Below are 24,761 nucleotides of genomic sequence, written 5' to 3' on the forward strand. Positions count from 1 at the left end.
AATAGCGAAAAATCAAACATGACAATTGGCAAAAAGAAGGTCGATTGATTCCAGAGGTTTGATCAGAAAAACTAAAAGACACATTTAAGACTGCTTTCTTGTATGGTCGCGAAAGCATTACGCATTATTTCAAGCTGCACGATCGTGTTTGTCCAAATGTTGGTCTTTTTCTATTAAGTTCTGTTCTGATGTGATATCAGCCGCTCCCAAGATCAGGCAAAGTTTGTATAAACATATTTTGCCAACGCTAGCTTAACCCCAGGGACATTCCGTAAATGGTACGCCCCATCCCTGCCGCCTCGATGTCTCTTCTTAGCGTCCTTCACACCCGCCAATCTCCAGCACCCAATTTGGCTCTGTCCGAAATTTACGCGTTACAGAACCATCACGCCTCCTACAAATGCCTCCTCCTCATACATCGACACTCGTACACTGGAACCCCCCACGCTGACTTTAATTGCTTACTACTCTCTAGAGAGCGGTACAGCGCGAGCGGTTTAGAGCCGTGAACCTCCTCTCCTAAGCCCACGCGGGGCCTCTTCCGCCTTCGTAAGGAGCCAACCAACTTCAACTTGAACTGTCCATTTTCAAGATGGCCCAAGCTACGAACATCCCACCTTCTACTCCCGCTTCCCCCAATCGACCTAGCGTCTTCTTGGTGAAATGAAGGCTCTCTCTCTCTCTCTCTCTCTCTCTCTCTCTCTCTCTCTCTCTCTCTCTCTCTCTCTCTCTCTCTCTCTCTCTCTCTCTCTCTCTCTCTCTCTCTCTCATGTCCGGTACGTGAATTTGGCATTGTAATGGTCGTGGTGGTGAAGGCGTAAGCCTGGAGATTTATTAACACCTCTGTTACTGCTGCACCTTATTTGCGACTCTTTCTCCGCTTACGCTTCTTATGGCGCGAATTACTTTTGACCGCCTTCTTTTTGCTACAACCGTTTCGTGTCTTCGTCTTACGGAGTGAACTACGTCACCAAGCAGACTGGCGCAAGCCACAGCTTCACTGCAATCCGTGTCCTGCGCGGCTAGTGGGCACCTGTTGCTCACGTGCCATCAAGTTCAGGTGTCACGCACCACGCACTCCTCTTTCAGTACCACGTTGCAAATTCATAGCTTTGAGAAGCGTTGTATGTGCCACGAAAAAAGGAACAAGAACGACAACTTTTTTCACCGTCTGCAACGTGCTGAGAAAGCACAGTTGGTAGCGCTTTAGGCGCTACTGTAGAGACCCAAATTGAAGTCCATGTCCCATCGGAGTGCAAATGCGTAAGTTTCAAGGCGAGGGCCTCAAGTGCTTCATTTTCCGAAAACTCGTTACTGTTATTTTTATAAAAGAAAATCGCAACACTGCAAAAAAAAAATAACAAAACGGATACATATGTGATCCGGTGCCATAGATACTGGAAGTGCAACAAAAAGAAAAAAAGGGGAAAGCCTCCAATGTGCGGGTTATAAAATTCGTAAACATCCCATATGCCACGCTCCCGAATAAAGCAAACGGCAAAAAGTCCCCAGGACACAACTAAGTTGGCCTTTTGGTGAACTGTTCTACGTGTGTAACAAAATAAACAAAAGAGGGCATTAGCACCTCCATTACTGTTGCACCGTATTTGGGACTCTTCCTCCGTTTTCGCTTCTTCCTCTTTCGAAACAACGCATTACGAAACTATTATTTCCGCTAACGTATCATCACGTTCGAAAATTGGTCTTTTTATTAGGAGCGTTAAATAAAGCGCCAAGGATCAATCAATAAGTGGAGCAAACCATAATATAGAAAAGTGGCAGTGTCTTTAGGCCTAGCGGTGAACAGTGCACACGGTGGTCGTACGGAAACCAGTGCCGATTTCAGCCTCCGAAGAACGAGCACTTGGCCACCGGGTTCATGGGCTTTCCAGTAGGACAGGAGAAGGCGAGGCCAAAGTCGCTCACGTGGCGCCCCGGCCAACTGCTTGGCTCTTCAAGGCCGCAGACCGAGCGCGCCGCTGCCATGAAGAATAGCCTTTTCTCGTTGATGCTGCCTGGACCAGCCCCCTGGCGTTCGCTGGAATTCGCCCAGTAGATGAGGCTCCGCTCTTCGATTTCAGCCTTGTTGGAGTCGTATGACCTGAATCAAAGGTTCAAGCAATAGTTGACCTCTGCGTTATCAACTTATACGCCAGTAATTCTCTGCCATAGATATGAGGGAACCTTTCTAAGATTGCAAAGCTAAGGTTTGAGGAGGATGGGATCTTTACACGTGACGTATGTCAGAGCACTTATTGCTAAAGAACTTCCCATCTACTTGTTCAGCGCATTCTTTTTGTGTTCTCCAATAATTCGGCGTGCGAAAGCCGCTACGGGAACGCGGATACTCTTCCAATGGTTCGAAGGGAATACCAAGGAGATAATGAATGGCGTAAACATAATTGCCGCCAGTTATCTTTGGCATAGTTTGATAAAAGAAGTATGTGCCATGCGACAACAGTGAATTTATTTCCACGATGTTCATTTTACCCCGAGCTACCTCTGGCCGTAAAGAATAGGAGCGCATAGGCAGTGGAGTGCAACCTAGCGTGGGAAAGACCGTTACTAACCGTACCATCGAGCGGTATGACACAGCCACTAGCATAGTGCGGTGGACCATCTAACATTGGTCCTTCCTCAATGGGTAGCATTCTGGTTGAGCAGTCTGCGCCCCTATTATGTTACTTTGCTCAATTAAACATCTCTCCTCAGGATTTGCCCGCATCCGTGTGGTTTAAACGACCCAACGCTTTCTCGCGCCGTTCCGGTTAACACCGCCTGGCAGAGTCTTTCACGCTTAACCAAAGGAGACTCAAAGCTCTATGCTTGTTTATGCGAAAGTATCAAATAGCCCGTCGAGGTAAGCAGCGGGCGTTGACAGCAATACTGCTCCCCGACCACGTGCCTTTCAAGCGTTCAATGCCTGAGGCGTTATATACCCTTCCCGTAAAGTCGGCAGTAACGAATGGCGGCCGTACACGCCTAAACTCCGCGCGGGAAGTAAGGGAGCGGGAGAATGTAGCAAGCCGGCAAACAGACAGGCAGCGAGATCCAAAATCGTCGTTTACTGCCGCAATGCATGCAAGCAGGAACTAGCAGCCGCTAAAGGCGTAATAAGTTGAAGCCAATAAAGCGTAAGGCGGAAGCGGATCGCGAAGGAAATTGTCTCGAATGGAAAGAGGACGAAGCTTTTCGAGAACGCTGGGCAGAAGCGTAACGTTTCAGTCGTTCCTGTGGACATAAGGGCTTTCGCATTGAGTACTTTTAAAAAGTGCTTAGGAGTCCTCGGAACTTCTAATTCGAGAGCATCAGTTAACTATGTTGGTCCAAAATGCAGCGTCCATTGCACACAAAACAAAAAATGGCATACAGGTGGACGAAGCTTGGCATACCAAACATGACCACCGGTTCAAAGGCTCGGTTTTTCCTTCCTCTTAAAGAGGTCCTGAAGAGGCGACACTTTTTCCGTGGTCTTTCCCGTCAATATATGCGCACGTAACTGCGTACCAGTGTTGTACACGTTCCTCTAAAATAGGAACAAAAGCTTGTTCCTCGTTCCTTCCTAATTTTGAAACGAGTTCCCGTTACAAGTTCCTTTATTGCGAAAGGAACGCGTTCCAGTTCCTCTTCGAACATTGGAACGTGTCGTTACATTAACGTTACATTTCATTAAAAAAAAATACGGTTTTGGGTAATCCTGAGGCGAAATAAAGTGAGAAAATTAAAACTCACATTCAATTACGTATATTACTCGAATATTAACACCGCCGGCAGCAGCTTATCTGGAGATGAAAATAATCCAAAGAAACGCTCTTACACGAATTTTTTCAGGAACATCGGGCAAACTCCAGAGATGTCTAACCGAGCCCCTGATATACAAAGTTCACAGTAAAATAGGCTAATACCTAAATGACCTCAGCTAAACATATCTAACTCACAAGGGGCTCGTCCTTTACTCTCATTCGGTCCACTCAACGGACTCAAGCTTCCCTATATCGACTTTCTAACTCTCGCTCTGACTGTCCAAGAACACCGTACACGTCGGTTTTATTACAGAAAAACCACGCCTCGAGGATCTAGTAACTAACACACACTGGGTCGCTGATTGGCCAGGTATACAAAACCCAAGGATTTGTACACAAACAATTACGTGATCCACACTCTTACTCTCACTCCCAGGTATTCATCAAAGCACAAGTATAATGCAGCTTGAAACCGACCAACTAAAGTAACTCTGAACACTGGCCGTCGACCTTCGGGCGGCCTCTATCAGTTATTGTCCATACGGCGCGCGAGGTAATTAGGCCCAACAATGACGAAATTTTCGTCGAAATGGCGCGTGCAATACAAAATGACCTGGCACTCCCGTCGACCCATTCCCGCCAGATCGGCGCCGGGACGAACTGCGCGCGTACTCTGTACCTTCTAGCAGTACAACATCCCGAAATACTGCGGCGCGCCCATAGCCGGTGATCCTTCGAATGACCTCACAGGCAGCGCAACTCCCCCGACAACAACGCACCCGCGCCTTGCACGCACTAATGCGGTAATTACAACTGGCACAATACAGATACGAATTTCACGAGGGACCTGCGGCACCACTCGGGCCTAGACAACGCTTCCCCGGCAGGGAACAATTCTATCGTGCAGACGCGCATCCTGGCCTCCCCAGACAAACTATGAAAGTTGAAAAGGATTCTCGTGGCTGCACTATTCACCCGTGAAACGCCGCCGCGTAAGCTATTCCGGCATGAAAGCTAGCACAAGCTGCGGCCCTCTGCATGGTTATTCTTCTGCCCTTGACCTTCGAGGCCGCACGTTCAGCTGTAGGGCGAACCAAGTGGCCAGCTTATAGAATGAGAAACGCAGTAGCAACTTGTGGATTGTTGTATGCTAGCCTTGGCATCATAAACAGCCATATCCTAGCGATGTAACGTTTTGCAGAAGGAACGCCGTTCCTGCCGTTCCTTCATAAACCTAACGAGTCACCGTTACAGTTCCACTGACCCTTAATGGAACGGTTGCGGTCCTCCGTTCCTCCAAAAAGGAACTAGTTCCAGGAACACCTTTTCTTGGAACGCCGTTCCGTACAACACTGCTGCGTTCACTGCTTTTTTCATGCACAGAGTGGGGTGGGGGGATCCACGTGCGATCAGGCTTCACTGGCTCGACGCCATTCAAGGGCCTGTGCACGGCTGCTGGATGAACGCCCAGGATGTGGCCTCCCAAGTGGTGAAACATCACACGGCCATACTAATTACACAATTATGGTTAGGCAAGTTAGGTACTTCTCAATGTCCTTTTCTCGACGATGCAAATAAGGGTGTGTGCTGAGTATCGGTTGTATTCAAAGCGTGGCGTGCATGCCGGCAAACATGTGTGTCACCTTAGCACCTGGGACGCGCAGGCTACGGCATGGTGGCGCACGCATAAGTCCGTCCCACCGAGCTCAAAAGCTGTACCTCGACGTTAACTGCTGTTTACCGCAGCGTCCTGCAACCTACCCGTCGCAATACACGAGCGAAGTCGTCGGCACAGATCAGCTGATTGCTGCCAGCTGCCGCGTTTCGATGTCGGCCACAGATTGTTCATCTGCCACAGAACGCCTCCCCTTTCAGCCACTTCCATATAGATGGCGCTAGTCACCTAGCTAACATTTTCACTGCTACGCTGCCACGGGTCTCAGTCCGCGTGCGCGTGAAAATTCTCAATTTTTTCTGAAGCATTATTTGGCCTTCCTGCTGAACGACTTTGCCGTGGGCAAGGCGCGCCGCACGTGTTGATATCCGTGTTCGCAGGCAACTGCGCTGCAGTGTAGGAATTTCGCTCGTCGCGTTCCGCTTCCTTTTGCTGCCACGGGTCCATTCTCGAGTGGTGGTGTGGAGTTCTCTCGCGCAACTAGAGCATCCCCACGCAATCTCACTGCGATCATTCATGCGTTGACGCCACTGTCGAGAGTCGGGTGGTAACGGCGCAGACGACCGACGGCGGGCCCTGTTTTTTTTATGCGAGATGCAGACGCATGCGCAGATACGGTGGGCACTGTCATGAATTTTTTAGCGTTGTCAAGCGAACAAGTCACCCGCTAAACTTTTATGCGAATACCATCTATAGTGACCGAAAAGAAGAAAAACACACAAGCGGTAGAGGATGATGATGATAAGGAGAGGACATGCGCGCGTTCTGCAATTCGGTGCTCGTGCTTTCGCAGTCACATAATAAGGAGTGCTTAGTTTTTCACATTTTTTTATCTCGGTGGATAGGTTGAAACACGCCCTGTACAGTTGAATATGCTTTGAGTTCAGCCTTGCTGGAGTAGCACAACCTGGCCAGCATTTCGTTCGATATGTGGTCCATTACCACGGCTGTGTGCCTTCTCACAGCCTGTATGGCAGCGGTGACTCTCGAGTTTTACGTCTTCGTCAAGCGCCGTCTTCGGTGCTTCTACATACGACGGTGGAGGTCCTGTGGGCGGCGCTGGCAGGTAGCCGTTCTTGACGACTGTAAACACGTCGTCCACGTCTCCAGTAAAGCTATGCGCGATTTTAGCCATGTTCTGTTAGGGTGCTGTTTCACTAGCTGTCGAGCAACTGCGACAATGGGGCTTTTTGCATGATTATTTTCATGGTCATCCGCCACAAAGAATTCTAGCCTAAAACGCAGAATAGGTTCACTTGCCTTACGGTGGCTTCGTAAGCTTCCACGGCGACCTCGATTGCCGCGATCTCGCTTAGGGTGACACTGTTACCGGCACATATAACTTTTTTCATCAGGACTTCCCAGCTCTTCTTGGACAGCCAGTTGTGAGGCCGCCTGTCAGCGTCCAGGAAGACGCCCTGGCGGAGGAGAAAGGCACCAAAATTGAGTTCCTTGTGAAACAAAATGGAAAATCCACATCATAAAGACTTAAATCACATGAAGCGTTGCCGCACGTTGGTGGTGTGGTATACCTCAAGTTGCGTAGGCGCAATACAGGAAAATGACCAATTTAGCCAGGGATGACGGTACTTTCCAATTAAAATTCGTCTGGTGACACCACATCCCACACCACCAGTCCAAAAATAAGCCAAAAAGAAATCAAAGTTGTTTATTTAAGCGTGGGAGAACCCCGTGAAAACTTTCCCAGTCACTTCACCTTCTTGGAATGTACATTGTGAAATGCTTGCTAATTCCAATCTTTTTATTTTAAAGTTGATTATGATAGTGTGTTTCCAAATGTGTGTAGAAACAAGGCTCTGTAGGTTCTCATTAATGTATTTTGTCATTTGTGTCGGGTGCCTGTCTGGCAGGTTACCACTTTGGCCTCCTACATAAGTGTGATCGAGCAAGCGAATAACACGTGATTTTATTCGGCCAACATAGTTAAAGGGACACTAAAGTGATTTCGAAACATTGCGGGGCTAATAGCGCAAATTGTAGCCCGGAGTCCATAGGCCACGTTTCGACCACTCTGAGAGCGTTTACGCGAATTTATTTAGTAGAAAAATCAATTACAAAATGCTGTCCTCCTCTCTGCACTCTCGCCCATTTTCTTTGGCGTTTTCGTGTGACGTCACGAGGAGATGAGCTGGCAATTGGCTGCGCTACAGCACGCCTCGCCGACCTTCCGGCAGAGTCAGTCGGACCAGCGTTTAATCCGCCGGCTTCGCAATTCGTTCGCTCATTTGAAACTAAGTCACGACACGTTTGTGAATGGGAGAATGTGTCTTTCTTTACTTGTTAGTTTGTACTGTGGCGACGCAAAGCGGCGCTTCCGTGTGTGGTGCAAAGAGCGCATGCGCACGCAAGAGAAAGTTATCTTCGGGAGAAAGGCTGATAATAAAAGTTGAGTTGTTGTTTGGGACCCGCGTTGATCACTTGCGCGGCTCTGCCGAGCAGCGCGTCCCAACATTGGTGACCCGGAATTCAGACGCAGCCACCGGAGTGTCGGACCAGTCGCAATATGGCTTCAACGTCCACGACAGACGTCCCTCTGACAGCCTCCTCAGTCGACGGTAAGCTGCCCCCCTTTTGGACTGCGGACCCGCACTTTGGTTCGTACAAGTGGAATTGCAGTTCGCAGCACGACGCATCACCGCAGACCTTACGAAATAGCCCAGCAGTCTGCCGCCCGCCATAGCCACTGAAAAATGAGATCTTTTGCTCGCACCACCTGTCGAAAATGCATATTCAACGCTAAAACAAACCCTTGTTCGCCGAGTCACGCCCTCCGAACCACGACTGCAGCAATTGCTTCGCGGCACGGAACTCGGCGACCGTACTCCTAGCCAGCTTTCGCGGCGCATGCAACAGTTGCTCGGCGAGACATCAACCATGCTAGACGGAGCATTGCTCCGAGAACTTTTTTTGCAAAAGTTGCCTTCAGGCGTCCTCATGGTCATCGCTGCCTCAGAGCACGAAGATTTAACCGCAGCCGCAGAGCTTGCTGACCAACTAGTAGCGATAACCCCGCCTACACCCGTGGCTGCCGTGCAAGCACAGCAGTCTCAAGACGAACTTCAAGAGATGCGTGAGGCGATTTCTCAACTCACCGAAACGGTATCAGCTTTGCACGCAAGCAGAAGGGCGCAAACGATAACCGAGCCAACACGCCGCTATATCAAATGCAGTGCCAACATACATGCTGCGGTATCACCGGAGGTTCGGAAATAGTGCCCGTAATGTGCTCCACCATGCGCGTACTCGGGAAACAGCCGCGGCAAGCACCGAGGGCGGCCAGTGCTACTACGTTGCCTCCAAGTCGTCCCTCGTTATTCTTTGTTACCGACCGCAACGACGGAGTACGTTTCTTAGTCGACACAGGCGCCGAGGTGAGCGTTATACCGGCGTCACAAGCCGAAAGAAAGAAACCTAATGCATCACCCGTGCAAGCTGTCAACAACACCGTGATAACAACATATGGTCATCGTTTACTCTAGCTGAACTTCGGTTTCGCCAGAACGTTTAGCTGGGTGTTCATAGCTGCCGATGTCAAATTCGCCATACTAGGCGCAGACTTTCTCCAGTACTTCGTCCTGTTGGTTGACGTCCGCAACAAACGGCTTCAAGGTCCTGTTTCTCGGGTAGCGGTACAAGGCACGCCGTGTTGGCACCCCCCTATCAGTCCAAACTTGCTTAGTCCGTCTGGAGAAGCGTACTTCACCGCCATACTAAGAGTTTCCAGAGCTAACGCGACAGCCACAGGCATTTCCTGAAGTAAAGCACGGCTTCCAGCATCACATTGAAACCACAGGCCCACCGGTCTATGCGCGACCACGGCGCCTGTCACCCGAGAAGCTACGGCTGGCGCGCCAGGTGTTTGCCCACATGATGGAACTCCGGATAGTACGTCCTTACTTGTTAGTTTGTACACTGCATCAAGATCCAAGTCGAGTGACTCCACACAAGCGCTGCACAAGCGCACATGCGACGCTTCGCTGACTGGTACGCTAGTAGTAAAATCTAAGGCCACTTGAAGGCGGTAGAAGAGTCGGCGAAGTCAATATAAGTACTAAAGAAATAAAATCAACTGAAACTTTTACCGTACAGCGTAAAACTAGGGAACATGAACCACTTTTTTTGCGCTGGGTGAACAAGCACAGTGGTCAGCAGCACGACCACACATATGGGAACGCTTTTCCGTCTAAGAAATGCAGTTGCTAGACGTGAGGTAGTGTGGACATTTGGGGGACGCTTACTGCACGAGCGCTATACAACAAATAGTCACCTGAGCTGCTTGAAATGCTAAATATAAATAACAGTAAACTGGTTATGCATTATATACCTCATATTTCTATCTCAAGCAGCGTTGTCTAGTGGCCGAGTTCAATGTTCCCGTGTTCATGTGAATAAGTTGCATCGTATTTTTGCTGTTTTATTTGGAATTCAACATGGGAACTCACGAGCCGAAGTTCTGTTCTTCGAAGAGTGAAGCTGGAAGGGCTCGGGCATTCGCATATATACCGTATTTACTCGCGTACTGATCGTTTTTTTTTTTTTTCAAAAATATGATGCAATGTTAGGGGGCGATCATTACGCGAGGTACATTTTTCGGGAAAAAGTTTCAGCCCAGAATAATGCAAGTTGCAGGTCAGAATGTTTACGATAAGACTCATGAACACAATAAACATAACAAACATGACAAATAAAAACATAATAAAACTCCACTGACCACCGAATGACCACCCAGTGATGCAAAATGCAGTGTTTTCATTACAGAATGCGCCGAAATTACGGTACGCGCCGGTACGAGTTTCCTGTGAGGTGAGAACAGGTCGACCAATAAGAGGCTTGCCGTCACAGTGTGGGACATATAGACACGGCTGCCGACGCAGCAAGCCGTGTGCGTTTTTGTGTTTTGTGAGTACATTAAGTGCATTTAATGATAGTTTCTTCCGCACCAATAATGAACTCGTGCACGCTTGCGGATATCGCTAATATCAAGTCCGCGGCAATAACGTAGCCATGCCCGCATTGAAAGAGGAGGAAACTAACGTAAGCAGCACCATCGTCGTCTACAGTTGGCACACAACGACATATGGCTGCGGCAAGCTGAAGGTGCGATCATTGCGCGGGAAATAAAAAAAATGTCATATTTTGACGACGAACTTCAGGGGTGCGATCATTACGCGAGTGCGATAATTATGCGAGTAAATACGGTACGTAAGGCAAATTGTTAATCCTTTTATGTTCTTCAGGGTTTCAAACGACCCTTATTTGCGGAGTTTTTTCCAAGTTGCACTTGCCAATGTCTTACAGCAATTCACCGTTTCTTCGTGCAACGAGGAATGGCCTACAATTAGAGGATATCTGAAAGAAGTAGTTGACGCAGTTAGATTCTTTTCTGTGCGGTTTTCTCTGGATTTTCTTTGGATTCGTCACGGCGCGCACGGGAGACGGATCGTCTGGCCCACCGCATACCTCAAGGATAATCCCCCATTGAGAAAGCAGACGGCGCCGCCGGATTCCGGGAACGTATGCCTGACGCGCGGAGGTGGTGGGATTACCGGCGTCAGGACGAGTGCCGCACGAGTCTCTCCATTGTTGTCGCGCCCTGGTCAGCATGCCGCAATGTCGCCGTCTTTCGCTTTCAACCCGCGGGGTCGCGCGAACCTGCTCGTCTGCGGGCGTGCCGTTGACCCGAAGGTGGCGGCGCCTCAATGAATATTCCGTGGCGTGCTGAGTGACACCTGTCTACGTGAATTCGGGCACTCCCATACGCGTGTACGAACGCTACAGGGGCGTTCCCGAGAGAGGGTGATCTCGAGGTTTTATAAGACCGAACTTGGCCGTTGGAAATGGTTCTTGTCTGAGCGCTGAGCTGGCAGTTCCCGGCGGGACAAGGAGTCTCGGCTGTTAAAACTAGGTTGGGATTTGTGAGCCCCCTAGTCGAGGTTAAGATCGCGTCGGGGGTTTAGGGTGCAGCGCCGTACCGGGCGACTAGACGGATCTTGCGGCGAGGCAGAGTCTCGGCCGTCGTTTCTCGAGCGGTTTGTGTACGCTCCGAGAATAGGAGAGTTAGACGAAGTTGAGGAGCTCGAGTGATTTGTGCGCACTCGGAGCTATAGCGTCTAGCCGAAGTTTGAAGTTTTTTCTTTTTATTTCTCATGTACCCAGTTTTCGTACTGTAAATAGCTGTATATAAACTCCTCGTTCATTTAATCAACCCCAACGCCTCGAGTTCGTCAATTCGACGCAGTCTCCAAGAACTTCAACACCATCGCGCAGCCAGCCTTCTGCCAAATCAACCGGAGCCCGGGTGATTGGGTTCCTGATCGACACCGGACTTCGGGGAAACGATCTTTACTCACAGCCTCCGTGAAAACCTTCTTTTTTAAATTGCACACCAACACACTACCCGTGAAAACATAAATGGAAGAGCTAGGTCTTTTTGTTGCTTGGAACGTGTGCGTCCTCTGTCAAAAACCTGAAACTACAGAACATGTGTTTATGAGAGCGTTGGGATGCCATTTTTTTCTTGGACGTATAATGAGAACCCTAAAGGAGTATTCGGTGACACCCTATGGGATCATGTTCCTCCGTGGAAATAATGAAGACGATGTACTGCATGATATGATTATGCTTTTAGGATTGTATAGTATCTGGCGTTCTTGAATGGCGGTGCGCCATGCGGATGTGAATGCGGAAACCGTGAGCACATATTTCAGGGAAAAAGTGAACTATCTGTGTCAGTTGTACAAAGTGTAAAATCCTGACGCTGAAATCTTGCTAGTACTTCAAAAATTGACATCATTTGATGTTTATAGTAGTTTACGCCAACCAAAACATGGTAGGCGCCTTTTATTACATCGTTGAATTGTAAAAATGTAAAAAAAAACAAAAAGAAAAAAAATTAAAAAAAGCTCGTGGCCGAGTGGTTTGGAGCGCTAGGAATGTTGTCTTGCAATTCGCAACTTCGAATCCCCTATGGTACATTCTTTTTTTTTTTTAGTAAGTTGATTTTTTTCGTTTCAGGCCGATGTGTTTTATACCGAGCTCACCATTTTTGGGCCGTAACGTTCACTGCTCCACAAGTGAGTTCGCAGAACGCGCACAGACTGACACTGACGTTCTAGCGAGTTTTCGTTGCCGCGCTGTTGGTTGCCATAAGCACCGACTGCTTCGGTGCAGTGGGCACAGGGCACAGTGCAGAATCAGCAGACCCTTTCCCTAGTGCGAACACGCTTTTTACGATACAGGCAGGAGTGTGGCAAGCTCCAAATATGGGGGAAAAGCGCATGGAATTTTAGCGTCGGCGATGACGCGGAGGGCGTTCATTCACTGCGTAGGCCTCGGATAGTTATTGCTACGATTCCACGCCGTCCCGGGAGGCTTATCTTAGGCATTTTACAGCAGACAACATGGCAGAGGAGCTGTATGGCGATTATTGAGATATCGAGAATGCCCACCCAACGGTAACGTCGGATGTCAAGCATGTTGTTTTACAGAACCAAAACCGAAACTTGTTTGAATGCTAATCTTGGACATCGTCCAATCACGTTGCACCTCCTCCCGACGTCACAGCCTCTATTTGGCGCGGCCGCCGCAGACCGCGCATGGTAGTTTTTCTTCTTTCGGGCTTTATAAAATAATTACCGACTTATCAACCGGATAAACGATGACAAGTGTGTTAATTTGAAGGAAGGAAGGAAGTAAACTTTATTTTTCTGAGCACCCTTAGTCCAGGGCGCCGTCTTGGGAAGCCGTGGCCATGGCTTCCTCCGCTCTGGACGTCAGCAGGAGCTGTGTCGCAGCGCTGGGGTAAGCCAGACTTGCCTCCCAGGATGCTAGAGTTGGATTCGGGATGGGGGTCAACTTTGGATGTCGATCACAGGCCCATATTGTGTGGAATTTGAGCCAGTCTACGCAGCGCAAGCAAAAAACGGGAGCTTGACAAATTCACTTCAGTATCCCTTTAAGTAATGCTCTCGCATTCATATTTTTTCACTCGCCCTCTAGATTTCCCTACTGGTAATTTCTTCCTATTTTATTGTGTTTTTGTGTGCTGGTTTTGTGTCTTTCGCGCTTGTGGACACGCGTTCGTGTTGTTAACTTTCTGCTTGCGTGCTCGGGCGATGATGTGCAGGAGTTGTAGTGGCCGAGAAGCGGGGATCCGGAACATGGGCTCAGCAGCCAGCGAGCAGGTAAGAAAAAATTCAACGCAGCCGCTGTCGTAATACCTAGAACCTTGTTGTGACCAACAATTAAGGCGTAGTCAAATATTTTCAACGCTGCTCATCGGTTGATTGTTCGGTAAATTCTGTGTTTGTCTTGACTTTTAACTAAGCTTTTGCAGCTAAAATCTGTGCGTGTGAAGTAGCTAACAAATTGGTAAAAGTACAACATCCTGGGATTGTGTAGGTAAAATAAAGCATTCGCTTCGAGGAATTGGCTCCGTTCATGGTAACGGTATTAAACAACCTTTTTAAGCGAACCGAAACTCAAGCAGAACCTGCTGTAGTTTACTCCAACCGCAGAGAAGGAAAGCTGCTGCAGTGCGGTTTTCTCACCTTCACGTCGATGGCCTTGACCAGTTTTCGGGCAAGCATGACACCCAGGCCACCATACATGATGGCGTCCGGACCGTCAGCGTAGTACACGGGTTGCGACAAGACGGCTGGGTGGGCGTATATGGAATTCCTCCAGTAGTCGTAGTTCACGAGTTGGTAGAAGTTGTTGTTATGATGCAGGATCGAGCCGTTTATCGGCCAGCCCGGGAAGTGGTCTCTGTGGATTTTCGCTGCCTCGATCCAACCCTCGAAGGCTGTGCCAAATGTACGCGGGATGGCACCGATATACGCACGAAGCGGCGGACTGATGGACCACGTCTCGTTGCCGCACTGGCGCCATATCTCGGGTTCCAGTTGTGTGCGGTTCAAGATGGCCGCCGCCTGTAGCCGCGCGTTTTCGTCCAGCCACGACGCAGACCTGCTGAAAAAGCAGCAGTAGTTGATTGTCTCACTCAGTGGATTTTTCGCAGCAGCTGCGAGGTTCATAACTATTTACAGCTGGTGCCATGGTGGTAACGAGGAAACCCTGCTCGGGCAGGATAGAGACGCGGAATGCTCTTGCTATGGCGAAGAACATGGAGTACATGCCGGTGACATTTTGTTAACCGGACGTGCCGGGGAAGCGGGCCGAGGTGCGCTTATTATAAAATCACCCTTTAACAGCTAAACCCCCCCCTTACAAGCATTCATCTCCAAGACCTCCGCGATCACCTTAACACTTACAAAGCATTCATCTCCAAGACCTCCGCGATCACTTTAATCCTTACGTACGGCCCCCGTTCATACGTATAAAAACACAAGGAAGTACACTTTAAGGAAGCACAAATGGATACCCTCTTAATCCCACACAGAGTGGCCCTTTAAAACGGAAATCTACACCACCCCCCACGTAATGCGCTCTAATGCCCTTAACCCGGACCGCCTCTTCAATGGCTACAACTCATTTCTTGAAGTGAGAGAACATTCACATCCCCAGCCCTAATAACCAACGCAGCTAGCAGATTTCGCCAAGAGAATTCTGAAAGTCGATACCAAACCCAGCTGGTAGTGTATTAAATGTAGTTTTATTCACTCATGGGTTACATTAAACATGATACCCGAATAATAGCGACAGGGCACGGTTTATTCAGCCCTAAATTGAAACGTGGGGTAACGTTTTGCGTTTCCATTGACGTGCATGGCAATATTACTCCAGAGAAACAACGCAAGGAAAAATGTAACTGTTCGGAGAAAGATGTCTCTAGAACCATTCGAACACGCCAGTCATGTTCAGGAATGGAAAGAGCGCTTTGGTTTCCTTCTATAATGAAAACTGATGGGTGATGTTAACGGACACAACCCAGCGCGCTCAGTGAACGGATGGTCAACCAGTCATCAAAATGTGGCACACAGTGTGCACCTCTCACTTGTAAACCAGGCGCACAGACAAGAGATTCTCAGTGAAAATGTATATACCACCAACGGCACTGTCCGCCATTTGCGCGAGGAAGAGACTGCACCTAACGACTGGTGATCGAATAGAATTGCTTCAGAGCAAGGGAGCACAGCAGAAAGTTGGAGGTGCAGTTCAGAATCGAGTAAATTAAGCTAGACTCGGAAAATTCCGGGGTGGGCAGTTCAACCTCCTAAGTATTACGCGCAATTCTGTACAAAGATCTCGCAGGATTAATGGTCGACACGGGGATGCAAGTGGGTGCCCGGCGTCGTGGACAGGTCGATTAGCTTGAACCTCATGGTCGTTACCGATACCGTCACTGCGACTTGGGAGTCTCTGACGCATAATGTCGTAGTAACAATTTACATTGTTGTTTGAATTATTTCCACAAGCAATCTTTTATATCAACATCAGCCTATTGAAGACTGAATGCTCTGTAGAGCTTTCAATGACAAAAATCTGCCCATTTTTTGGGGGATTTATCCGGTTATTTAGTGTAGTAGATATCGGGCGCCGACAAGCTCCGAAGTCATTAATGTTCGGATGCTTCGAATTCGGAACTGAACAGTGAATAACTTCGCTGAGATCACCGCCGCACCAGTAGTATATCATCAAGTTTCATGCACTGCATTGAACAGGCGGATGTTACTCAGCCATCGTGATGCACGTGCAGCCGGTAAATAAGACGCTTGATATATACAGCGAGCTCCTGACAAGCTGGCTACGATAAGAAAGCTTTGTCTTGTGTCCCCGAAACAGTAACGTGCACCCCGTGATGAAATAAGCACAAAATAGGACCTAAATGTTCGGACATTCTGGAGGTAGTGACGTATTGGCGAATTGCGAAAATATTTACACGGCGATACCCCGAGTAATTCCAAAAACTTTGCTCCACAGATTCTACAACGCGGAGCACGAGGTCAGACAAGCTAGAAGAAATGCAGTGGGCGCGGGTGTTTCCCACAGCCAAATCGCCGCTAGTGGGCAATCGTCCATCGTAGAAAAGAGCGTTTCTGGAGCCAACGCGCGCCGTTGGCTCTCTCTTGCCAGACGACGCTCCTGATTGGACGCGGAGAAGCGCCGGTGGGAGGAGCAATCGCGCGCTTGCTCACTCTCTTGCATTGAACCGGATTTAAGCAATTAAATGAGAGACAGACTGGCCGTAAGCTGTCTTCGTTTCACACGCCGCAACATGCTAAGAAGTATCCTTTACAGGAGAAAACCAGGCGTTTGAAACCAATATCGAGACGGAGTTTAACAAATTTCTATTATGCAATATAAATCCTGCTTAACTCTGTGTTTTAAATTGGTTTAAATCAGCTTGGTTTATTTTCAACGGTTTTATCCATTACGCCATTGTTTCTTGACCATCGTTTGATAACTTGATTTACCATGACGACAGGAGACGACGGCGATAGGAGACGCCGACAGCCCGAACCCTTAAGGTGGTCTGCCCCTAAAAATAAATTGATATATCTGAGGCCTTATATCAACCTCTGTCACCCAGAAACCACTTCATACGTTATGTGTTGCAGGATCAGAGCCGGTTGCTTGTTCGGAACCACAGGATAAAGAGCATGGTGACGAAGCGATCAGACGCACGTCGACGAAGAGCATGGTGACGAAGATCGGAAGCCCGAAACGCGTGGCGCCTTTCTTTTTAATGAGTCCCAGCCACTACCTGGTGGGCATGGCATCATCCTTATTCTCTTGCTATCATCCCATCCGCTGAAAACGCAATTCATCTTGATTAATTGTGGGGTTTAACGCGCCGACCCAACGCAGGCGATGAGGCGCGCCGTAGTGGAGGGCTCCGGATTAATTAAGACCACCCGGGGATTTTTAAAGTGCGCCGACCAAAAACGCAATTACGCAGCTTCCTAACAAGGCTGTTGGCTTTGCTAACTTTAATACCGCAAAATGAAGCTTGAGACCGAAGGCTGCCCCCGCTGTTCGTAAGGCTTGTACCTACCACAGCGAAAAGCGATGACAACACTGAATAAAACAGGCGCACCTGGTGAGGCGGATTGCCGCGTCTTGCAGCTGTCTGAAGATCGGTTGCATGACGGCAGACAAAGTTCGGCCTTGCAAGGAGATACGCTTCGCCCTCTCGAGAAGCAGTGCACTCTCGAGATGGGTTTCAACGAAAGCGTAGCACGTTATACGTCGGCGATCAAACGCCCTCTGTTCGTTCCCAAACGTGGCCACGGCCGCTGAGTGCGACAGCGAGCTGGAATACATCTGCACGAACCACCAGGCCACAAATTCCAGGATCTGGTCGTTGGTGTACCTGCGAATTCCAAGCGATTTCGGTATCAGCACCCTGTCCCCTTTGAGCAAAGAGCTACTGGCCTTTGAGTACTGCCTGGAAAGGAGCCACAGAAATCCCTCTAGCGGCTCGTTCGGAAAGCAGTCACGGTGCTAACCCTCGCTTTCTTTTCCGCTGCCAAGCAAAAACACCCGTGTGTACGAGATTTCGGCGCACGTTAAACCCTAATGCGGCTCGAGTTATTTGCAGGATATATACGTACGTGTGCTATCTGTCACAAAAACAGTTATCTCTTGCCCCGAGTGACTTCAACCCTCGCGGTACAAGTGTTTCACAGCTAGGTACCAATTTTCCACACAACATATTCTTCTGCAAGGTTTTAAGTGTGTGTTACGTATAAGAATTCCTTACTGCGTGGTGCTGCGCCGCGGCTTTGTATACCACCAACAGACACGTCTATTCCGCACATGTTATGGAGCCCCGCTAGTCCTCAAAATTCACAGGGCAGTGGAGCTTTGAATTTTTCTAGTCATAATATCTTACCTTATACGCCCCTCGTAAGCCTCCAGATTAGGCCTGCAACTGCGAAGGCGTTAAAATCCTAATATGCCACCATGTTTATTAAATGCAGAGCATTTCAGTAACTCACTATGTCACCCGCGTTGACGTCCGTAGTCGTAGTCCGCACCCCTCCCCTTACACTATATAAAAAAATACTATCCGGCGCCTGGTTTCGATCCCTCGACCCTGCGGGGGGAACGCAATGTACATGGTGCTCTACCCACTGCGCCACAAAGCCGACACAGAATGGCAGGCTACGAACGCGCCTTATATCCTTGACTCATTCAAACTACGCCAAGAAGCTGCTGATACAACGCATTCACTACCACCAACTCCCCAAACACCAAACGTTAACGCAATACACCCACCCCCTATGCGACGCATTTACTCGAGTCCCCCTCGCGGGGAGATGGGCCCAATTTTTTTTATGCATTAAACGAAGCGCCTGCACTGGACAGGAGATCAAAGCTCACCGGCTAAATATACGGTCGAGTGCAGTGCCGACAGCGTCTCCCACCACAAGAAGCTCATCGTCGGGGTGCAGCACGTACGGTCGCAGGTGCTTGTTGAGAGATGTCAGCCACAAAGAGGCACTCAGGCTTGGCGTCATGTTCCCAATGTCGGCCATGCGCAGAGTGAGTGGGCCCCTGTTCGATGACTGGCGGGCGCTGTGCGAGATGATCTGCATAATGGAGCGCTCGTTTCGTAGTACCTGCTCCAGCTGAGACGTCGTCCTAGTCCAGGCCCCGTATATTCGGTAAAGATCCCCGGCGTAGCCCACGTGGGCGCAGGGCTTCCGCGTAACGTTGACCCACAGCTCCCACGCCCGAACTGTGTCGACGTAGTTCACGAGCAGGCTGTACCTGGTTGGCGAAATATCGCCGCCATGTTAGATGAAGCAACAGGTCCCAGCATCAGATAGTTTCACCATAATGCAGCAACTTCCAACCAAAGGTTTAGTTGAGTAATTTGCGATAGTGTTCACCCGGCTGGATTCCGCAAGAAGCGTCCACAGGCGGCTAACCCTCAGCGCCCGCTCGAATCCTGATGGCTGCGATGCGTTCACCAGGGCATGAATCCAAGAAAAAACATGAAGAAAAGTTCGTCCTCAAATTTCACTCGCTGTGTCGGTTGACGTTAAGGTTCGGTGTACGTAGTATCGCAGCAGCGTGGACAGAGACTCTGTCTGATCTTAAGATTGTAGGCTGTAGTGGACATTGACAGAAGACCGGTCGACAAGCCTAGCCAAACAAAACCCTTCTGCATACTCATCTCCTAAGAATATGCCTCTGGAGCCTGCAGAACTTGTAGTAAAACTTCCAGTAACTTCTAGAGTTTGCCATGACAGAGAGTTGTAACATAACATCTTCGCCTTTATGCACGACGCAATCCCTAAAAGCTGGCGGACCGCTAAGCTGCGGCCCAGATCCGGGGTTAGGAATATAGCACTCCTGCTCATGTGCACCATCTACCATAGCCCGAACTAGACGTGCAGTTGTTTATGGCACGTTGCTAGTGCAATGACTCAAGCTATTTCTTTGTATCAAGATATTGTGATAATAGGTACATTAATAGGCAAAAAGTTTATTGCTTTCCAGGAAGGGGAGCATGTGAGCCGTCTGTAGTCCGGGATCCGTTGGACGATGCTACCGGCTTTTCTCCTGTGAACCCGTTCGATGCTGGTTCTCGAGGTCGGATCTGGTCCGCCGGTCCACGCATTGATCGTATCTAGGATTGGGGTTACGGTTGGGCTTTGCTGGCACTTCTACACGCGGGGGTACAGTTACATGGTGGGCAAAGGAGTGCTGTGGGGGGTTGGAGTTAGTTTGTACACATGGTGGCTTCTCGAGGATGGAGTTGCCGACGCGTTGGTATCTTTAATAAGTTATTATTTCAGTGTACGTCCGTATGGTAGTGGACTTAAAGATCACTTGAGGTGCGTGGTCGTTTCACGCTTGAAACAGTGCTCAGCGTGACTTGTCGCGGACGGTGGCGTGTCCCTTCTTGTTCCAGTGTTGGGATTATCGGGAAGCCAGATAAAGTAATTCAAGCAACCCAACGTTTTTAAAATGCCTGAGGACTATAGATGCTACTTTGGAGATGCGGGCTTTGAGGTAGCTTCGGCACGCTGCATGGAAATCTGTGATTATCGGAAGGAAGCCTCGGCCTGTCGTGGCGGCATGAGTTTTCGCTATGTCTGCGGCCAAGCCGATGGCGGTAGAGTATGGTCACGAAAAAAAACTTCTGTATCAGTGAGGTTTGCCATCTCCTTCACGCACTATTTCCTGTAGCGTTTGTATGCGCACTTCGGCGAGTATTACAGGTAGTGCCCAGGTAGCACATAGTCATGTGCACCTTTGACACCGCTGTGCGTGGTAAACGGCGTCTTCACGCTTTACTAATTCTATACAATATTTCAATGAATACAAGGAGTTACTGTGTTCAATGCACGCAGTGGAGACCATGATTAAATAACGATTAAAACGTTTAGGTCAGGAAAAAACGAGCTTCTGTGCGTAGGGTGAGCGAGGCCGTGTGGGGTGTGATGGCCCTCTACCTTTTTTCCCTGTTTGCTATAAGCGCAATGGGGAAAACACGTCTAAACCTTAGTGCCCAAAAAACTTGAAACTAATTCATTTTGCAGGAGAAAATATTCCCCCGAACCATGCATTAGGTTTGTTTGTTTATGTTTTGTTTTTACTGCCCGGCCGCGCCCGGCTGTGTTATCTGTGTCCCAAGCGAAGCGCGTGTTCCATTTTTTATTTTCATGCCGCACGGGTTATCTCATTCCGATACGAAGAGCGTTTCGCGCTAATGTCACCAACCTAGAATAATCTTCTTTGATCTACAAGGTCCTGGATGTAAATCGACGGTTCGAGAGCACCGAAAGATAAAAGCCTGCAGAGCAGACCCCGCTGTATTCGATTCGCCGACACTCGCCTGCGCACGTCACTTTGTTGACTGCTGCTTCGCCAACTCTGCATCCTTTGAGTTGTTAGGGAAGCACAAGTTCGCTCCAATAAACTTGTTTTCCTTCAAGACAACTGCGTCGTCTTTGGCTACCTGACAATATTCCTAATCTAGTAGACTAATAAGCACTTCTTATGTTCTAAACAACCATATAACTGTCTTATTATCTGGACGATAATTTCACTAGTGATCATGAGCTCTCGCGGAAACAGTTATCTACCACCGACGTTCGCAAGTATCAAAACACAGCAGTGTAAGATAAGCTTATTTATAAAAACACAGCAGTGTAAGATAAGCTTATTTATCTTCGGGTCTAAGCTGGTCCAGGACTGTTACCACGCTACGGCTTATTTTAGCGAGCTAAACTTGCCGCTTGTTTCCGGGTCGTCGGCTGAGTGTGAGCTCGAAGAAAAAATGGAAGGCCCAGTTGATGACCATGTCGAGAATTACATCGAGAGCGTGGTATCTGCCCCCTGTTGGCGCAGGCCATGGCATGCCTCGTTCTCGGAGGAACTGGATTACTCGGGCCAAGTCACCGACGTCGCGACTCCACTGAGCGAGGCAGGCATTGTAAATTGCCAGCGCACCTGCAGACAAGGATGCAAATTTCTGTTTGGTGCAAAGACTTTGAAATTGTATTTAGGTTGCTTCAGACAGAAGACTGCTCAAAGCAAAACGGACACTAAGCATAATCGTGCGCATAGCAGGCATACCTAGGCCGACAAAAGTTCATCCAAAACATTGGCCGCGCCTCTACTTGCTTCGCTGCAAGTGTATCTGAAGGACGATAGTCTTAGGCCACTCCTGCCACCTTTCTGCCTTTTCTCCCTGCCCCTCCCGCGCGTCACGCTCTCGTCTTATCCCTAACTCCACCTTTGACGAGTGCAATAAAAAATTGTTCAGTTAAATATTCTCGAGTTCACGCTGCTCATGCGCCATCTGTTCTGACAGGGCGCAGCCGTTTCTTTATCTATCGTTTTTTGTTCCTCTTGCGACAACATGAACGGAGACATTTTAGAGCAAAGCTTTCTGCCTCGACCTGCCAACGGTTTCGTCGTGGTGTGCGCCACAATAAACTCCCAACCAGGCTGAATTGGCCCCGCCAGGGATCGAACCTGGACATGAAGAAAAATCAATTAATAAATCATGTCTCCCTCTCTGCATCCTCGCCCATATTGTGTGGCGTTTCGTATGCCGTCACAAAAAATGATCCAGGGAAGCTTGCGCTCACGCGCAAGACTTGAATAGCGAAGCTGTTATAGGTGAGCACTGACGGACACATAGTTTTAGTACCACACCCTGCCTTTCGGATCGCGGCCTCTTCCACGGCCATGCCAACTATCTGCGGCCGGGCCATGCCGAGAACGCGAAGACGCGGTTCGCGAGGTATCTTGCACGATACTGAGCGCATGAGCACGCTCCTCTGGAGTGTTGCAGCGGCCGGTACCGCGTGTCTTTCTGTTGTCGAGTGGGTACTGCGACATCTGCACGACGCCTGCGCGATAGCGTTCCTCGTGGGGAGTTTTCGGCGCGCACAAACACCGAACTTAGGGCCAGTAACAACAGCTCCGCTGATAAAAGTAGCTTGGCTTGACTGCGCGGCTGCACCGCTCGGAGACCCCCCGACAGAGTCAGTCGGCCCAGCATTTAGTGGGCCGGCCGCAAGCGGGTCGTCGCAATAGACACCCCCTGGTCTACCCCGAGGTGCTCAGGTGTTCCTCAACCGGGCGCGGTCGGGGTACGCATATGCAGATGACGTGGTTTCTCGATGGCGGAATTACGCTCCCCAACCTGCATCCCACGATGGAAACCTCTCTAACAGTGGTTCCGCTGCAACGTTTCCTAGACCAGTACGTTGCTTTGCCTGCAACACAGAAGTGACCCCCACAATCCGCCATCTCGTCTGGGAGTGTGGGGCATTCGATCGGCTTCGCGCCAAATATCGTCCCGCCTGGGTCCTCGCCTATGAGGACTGGATCAGGCCACGTGATCGACACCAAGCTACGTTGGTTGCGTTGTGGCACTTCGTTTGCGAGGCAGCCATGGCCGGACATTATTAACCCCCTCCCTTAAGCCTGCGGCCTCGAGCCATCCAAATAAACATTTGTCTGTCTGTCTGTCGCAATTCGTTCGATCAGTTGAAACTAAGCCACAACACGATTTTCGTCTGGAAAATTGTGCTTTTAGTTCGCATAAACGATAAATAGTGTGTTTATTTGAGCCCCTCTACCCAGTGCACACAAAAACAGGAGCTTCACACATTCACTTCAGTGTCCCTTTAATGTCCCTCACTCACTGAGCACAGTGTAGATGGCGCCGAAAAAGGCCACTATTACCTAGCGTTCCCCCCGCGCAGGAGCCTGCTCACCCCGGCGGGTGCGCGCGGCGGGACCCATTCCGTCGGCTTCGACGCCTGCTATAGCGACGGTTGTTCTTGGGCCTCTTTCGCACGGCATAGGCTCCATCAGCCTCGGTAGCATATAGCCTCCATCAGCTCTAGCTTCCTTAGCCCGTCGAAAGCTTCTAAAGGCCACTCTTTTGCAAGCTTAAAACTTCTGTTTTAAAACAAAGCTTTCTACCTATACCAGCCAACGGTTCTTTCGTGGCGTGCGGGACCAAGAAACCCCCAACGCAGCTGAGGAGGGAAAGGTGGTTTTCACTCACGGAGCACAGTGTAGATGGCGCGGCGAATTAACCCAGCGTTCCCCACGCGCTCACACCGGCGGGCGAATCAGCGCGATCCGGCTTTGTCGTCTGCTTTAGCTACGGTTGTTTTGGGCCTGTTCTGGCGCCGCCTCGCGTCCATTGCGCGCTTCCTTCGCACGGCTTGATTAATTTGTTCGACAGCACCTCCTGGGTAACCCATACCCGACGAAATTAAGGAGTCGTAAAGCGCAGATACGTTAAGTATTGATTTGCAGGGCGGGAAAACAAAATGTAGAGACCCCATACAGACATATGGCCGCTGGAGAAACGCTACCTTTTGCGCGCTGCTTGCCACGAATGGGACTCCGTTTTCCAAATTCGTAAATACCGATTCGGTTGTGTTTTAACAGATATTACAAAAGGCGAAAGGAGTAACTGATTCTGATAAATAACGATTATAAAAGTTTCCTCAGCATTCCCGCAATCCTCAAACTTACTAAACTAACTAGTTTAAATCGGCATAAATGGGAATCACTAAGCTCACATGCCGAATTGTTTCGATGTGTGCGCTTGTGTCGCGCGGTGGTGTAGCACCGAGCTAGCACATCAGGATGGCTAGGTTCCGCTGTCTTCCCCTTCGAAAGACGCTCTTTTCCGTTCTCTTTCGCCGACGCACGGCCGGGCTACAGCAGCAATGTCCGCCGCTCTAGCTCGTCCGTGGCCGACGCTGCCGCGTTCGGGACGCCGCCCCCACGAATTCCAGGTAACGGCTGGCAGAATTTCTCGTTTCACTCTTGGTAGAGCCACGTGTGTGAATTCAACTGACGCCGCATGCGCAATTGGTGCGGGTGTCGTTTACAGCTTTGCTTGCCAGCCACCTTCACAGAGTGGA

The 24,761-nt window shown here is 49.5% G+C and overlaps 1 protein-coding gene across 1 annotated transcript in view; it reads right to left on the reverse strand.

Moving 5' to 3' along the window:
• Nucleotides 1-1,842: 1,842 nt before the first annotated feature.
• Nucleotides 1,843-24,761, reverse strand: part of LOC144179812 (neprilysin-1-like) — a 40,944-nt gene continuing 18,025 nt past the window's right edge. Inside the window, exons 4-9 of the mRNA XM_077708246.1 lie at nucleotides 21,594-21,810; nucleotides 18,727-19,116; nucleotides 17,624-17,713; nucleotides 13,989-14,406; nucleotides 6,679-6,836; nucleotides 1,843-2,101 (exon numbers count right to left, since the gene is read on the reverse strand). Coding sequence (XP_077564372.1) covers nucleotides 1,843-2,101; nucleotides 6,679-6,836; nucleotides 13,989-14,406; nucleotides 17,624-17,713; nucleotides 18,727-19,116; nucleotides 21,594-21,810 — 1,532 coding nt within the window. The remainder of the gene's footprint in view (nucleotides 2,102-6,678; nucleotides 6,837-13,988; nucleotides 14,407-17,623; nucleotides 17,714-18,726; nucleotides 19,117-21,593; nucleotides 21,811-24,761) is intronic.

The sequence above is a fragment of the Haemaphysalis longicornis genome, unplaced genomic scaffold (genome assembly GCF_048455015.1).
Source record: "Haemaphysalis longicornis isolate Haplotype H1 unplaced genomic scaffold, Haemaphysalis longicornis Haplotype H1 scaffold_4, whole genome shotgun sequence".
Taxonomy (NCBI): domain Eukaryota; kingdom Metazoa; phylum Arthropoda; class Arachnida; order Ixodida; family Ixodidae; genus Haemaphysalis; species Haemaphysalis longicornis.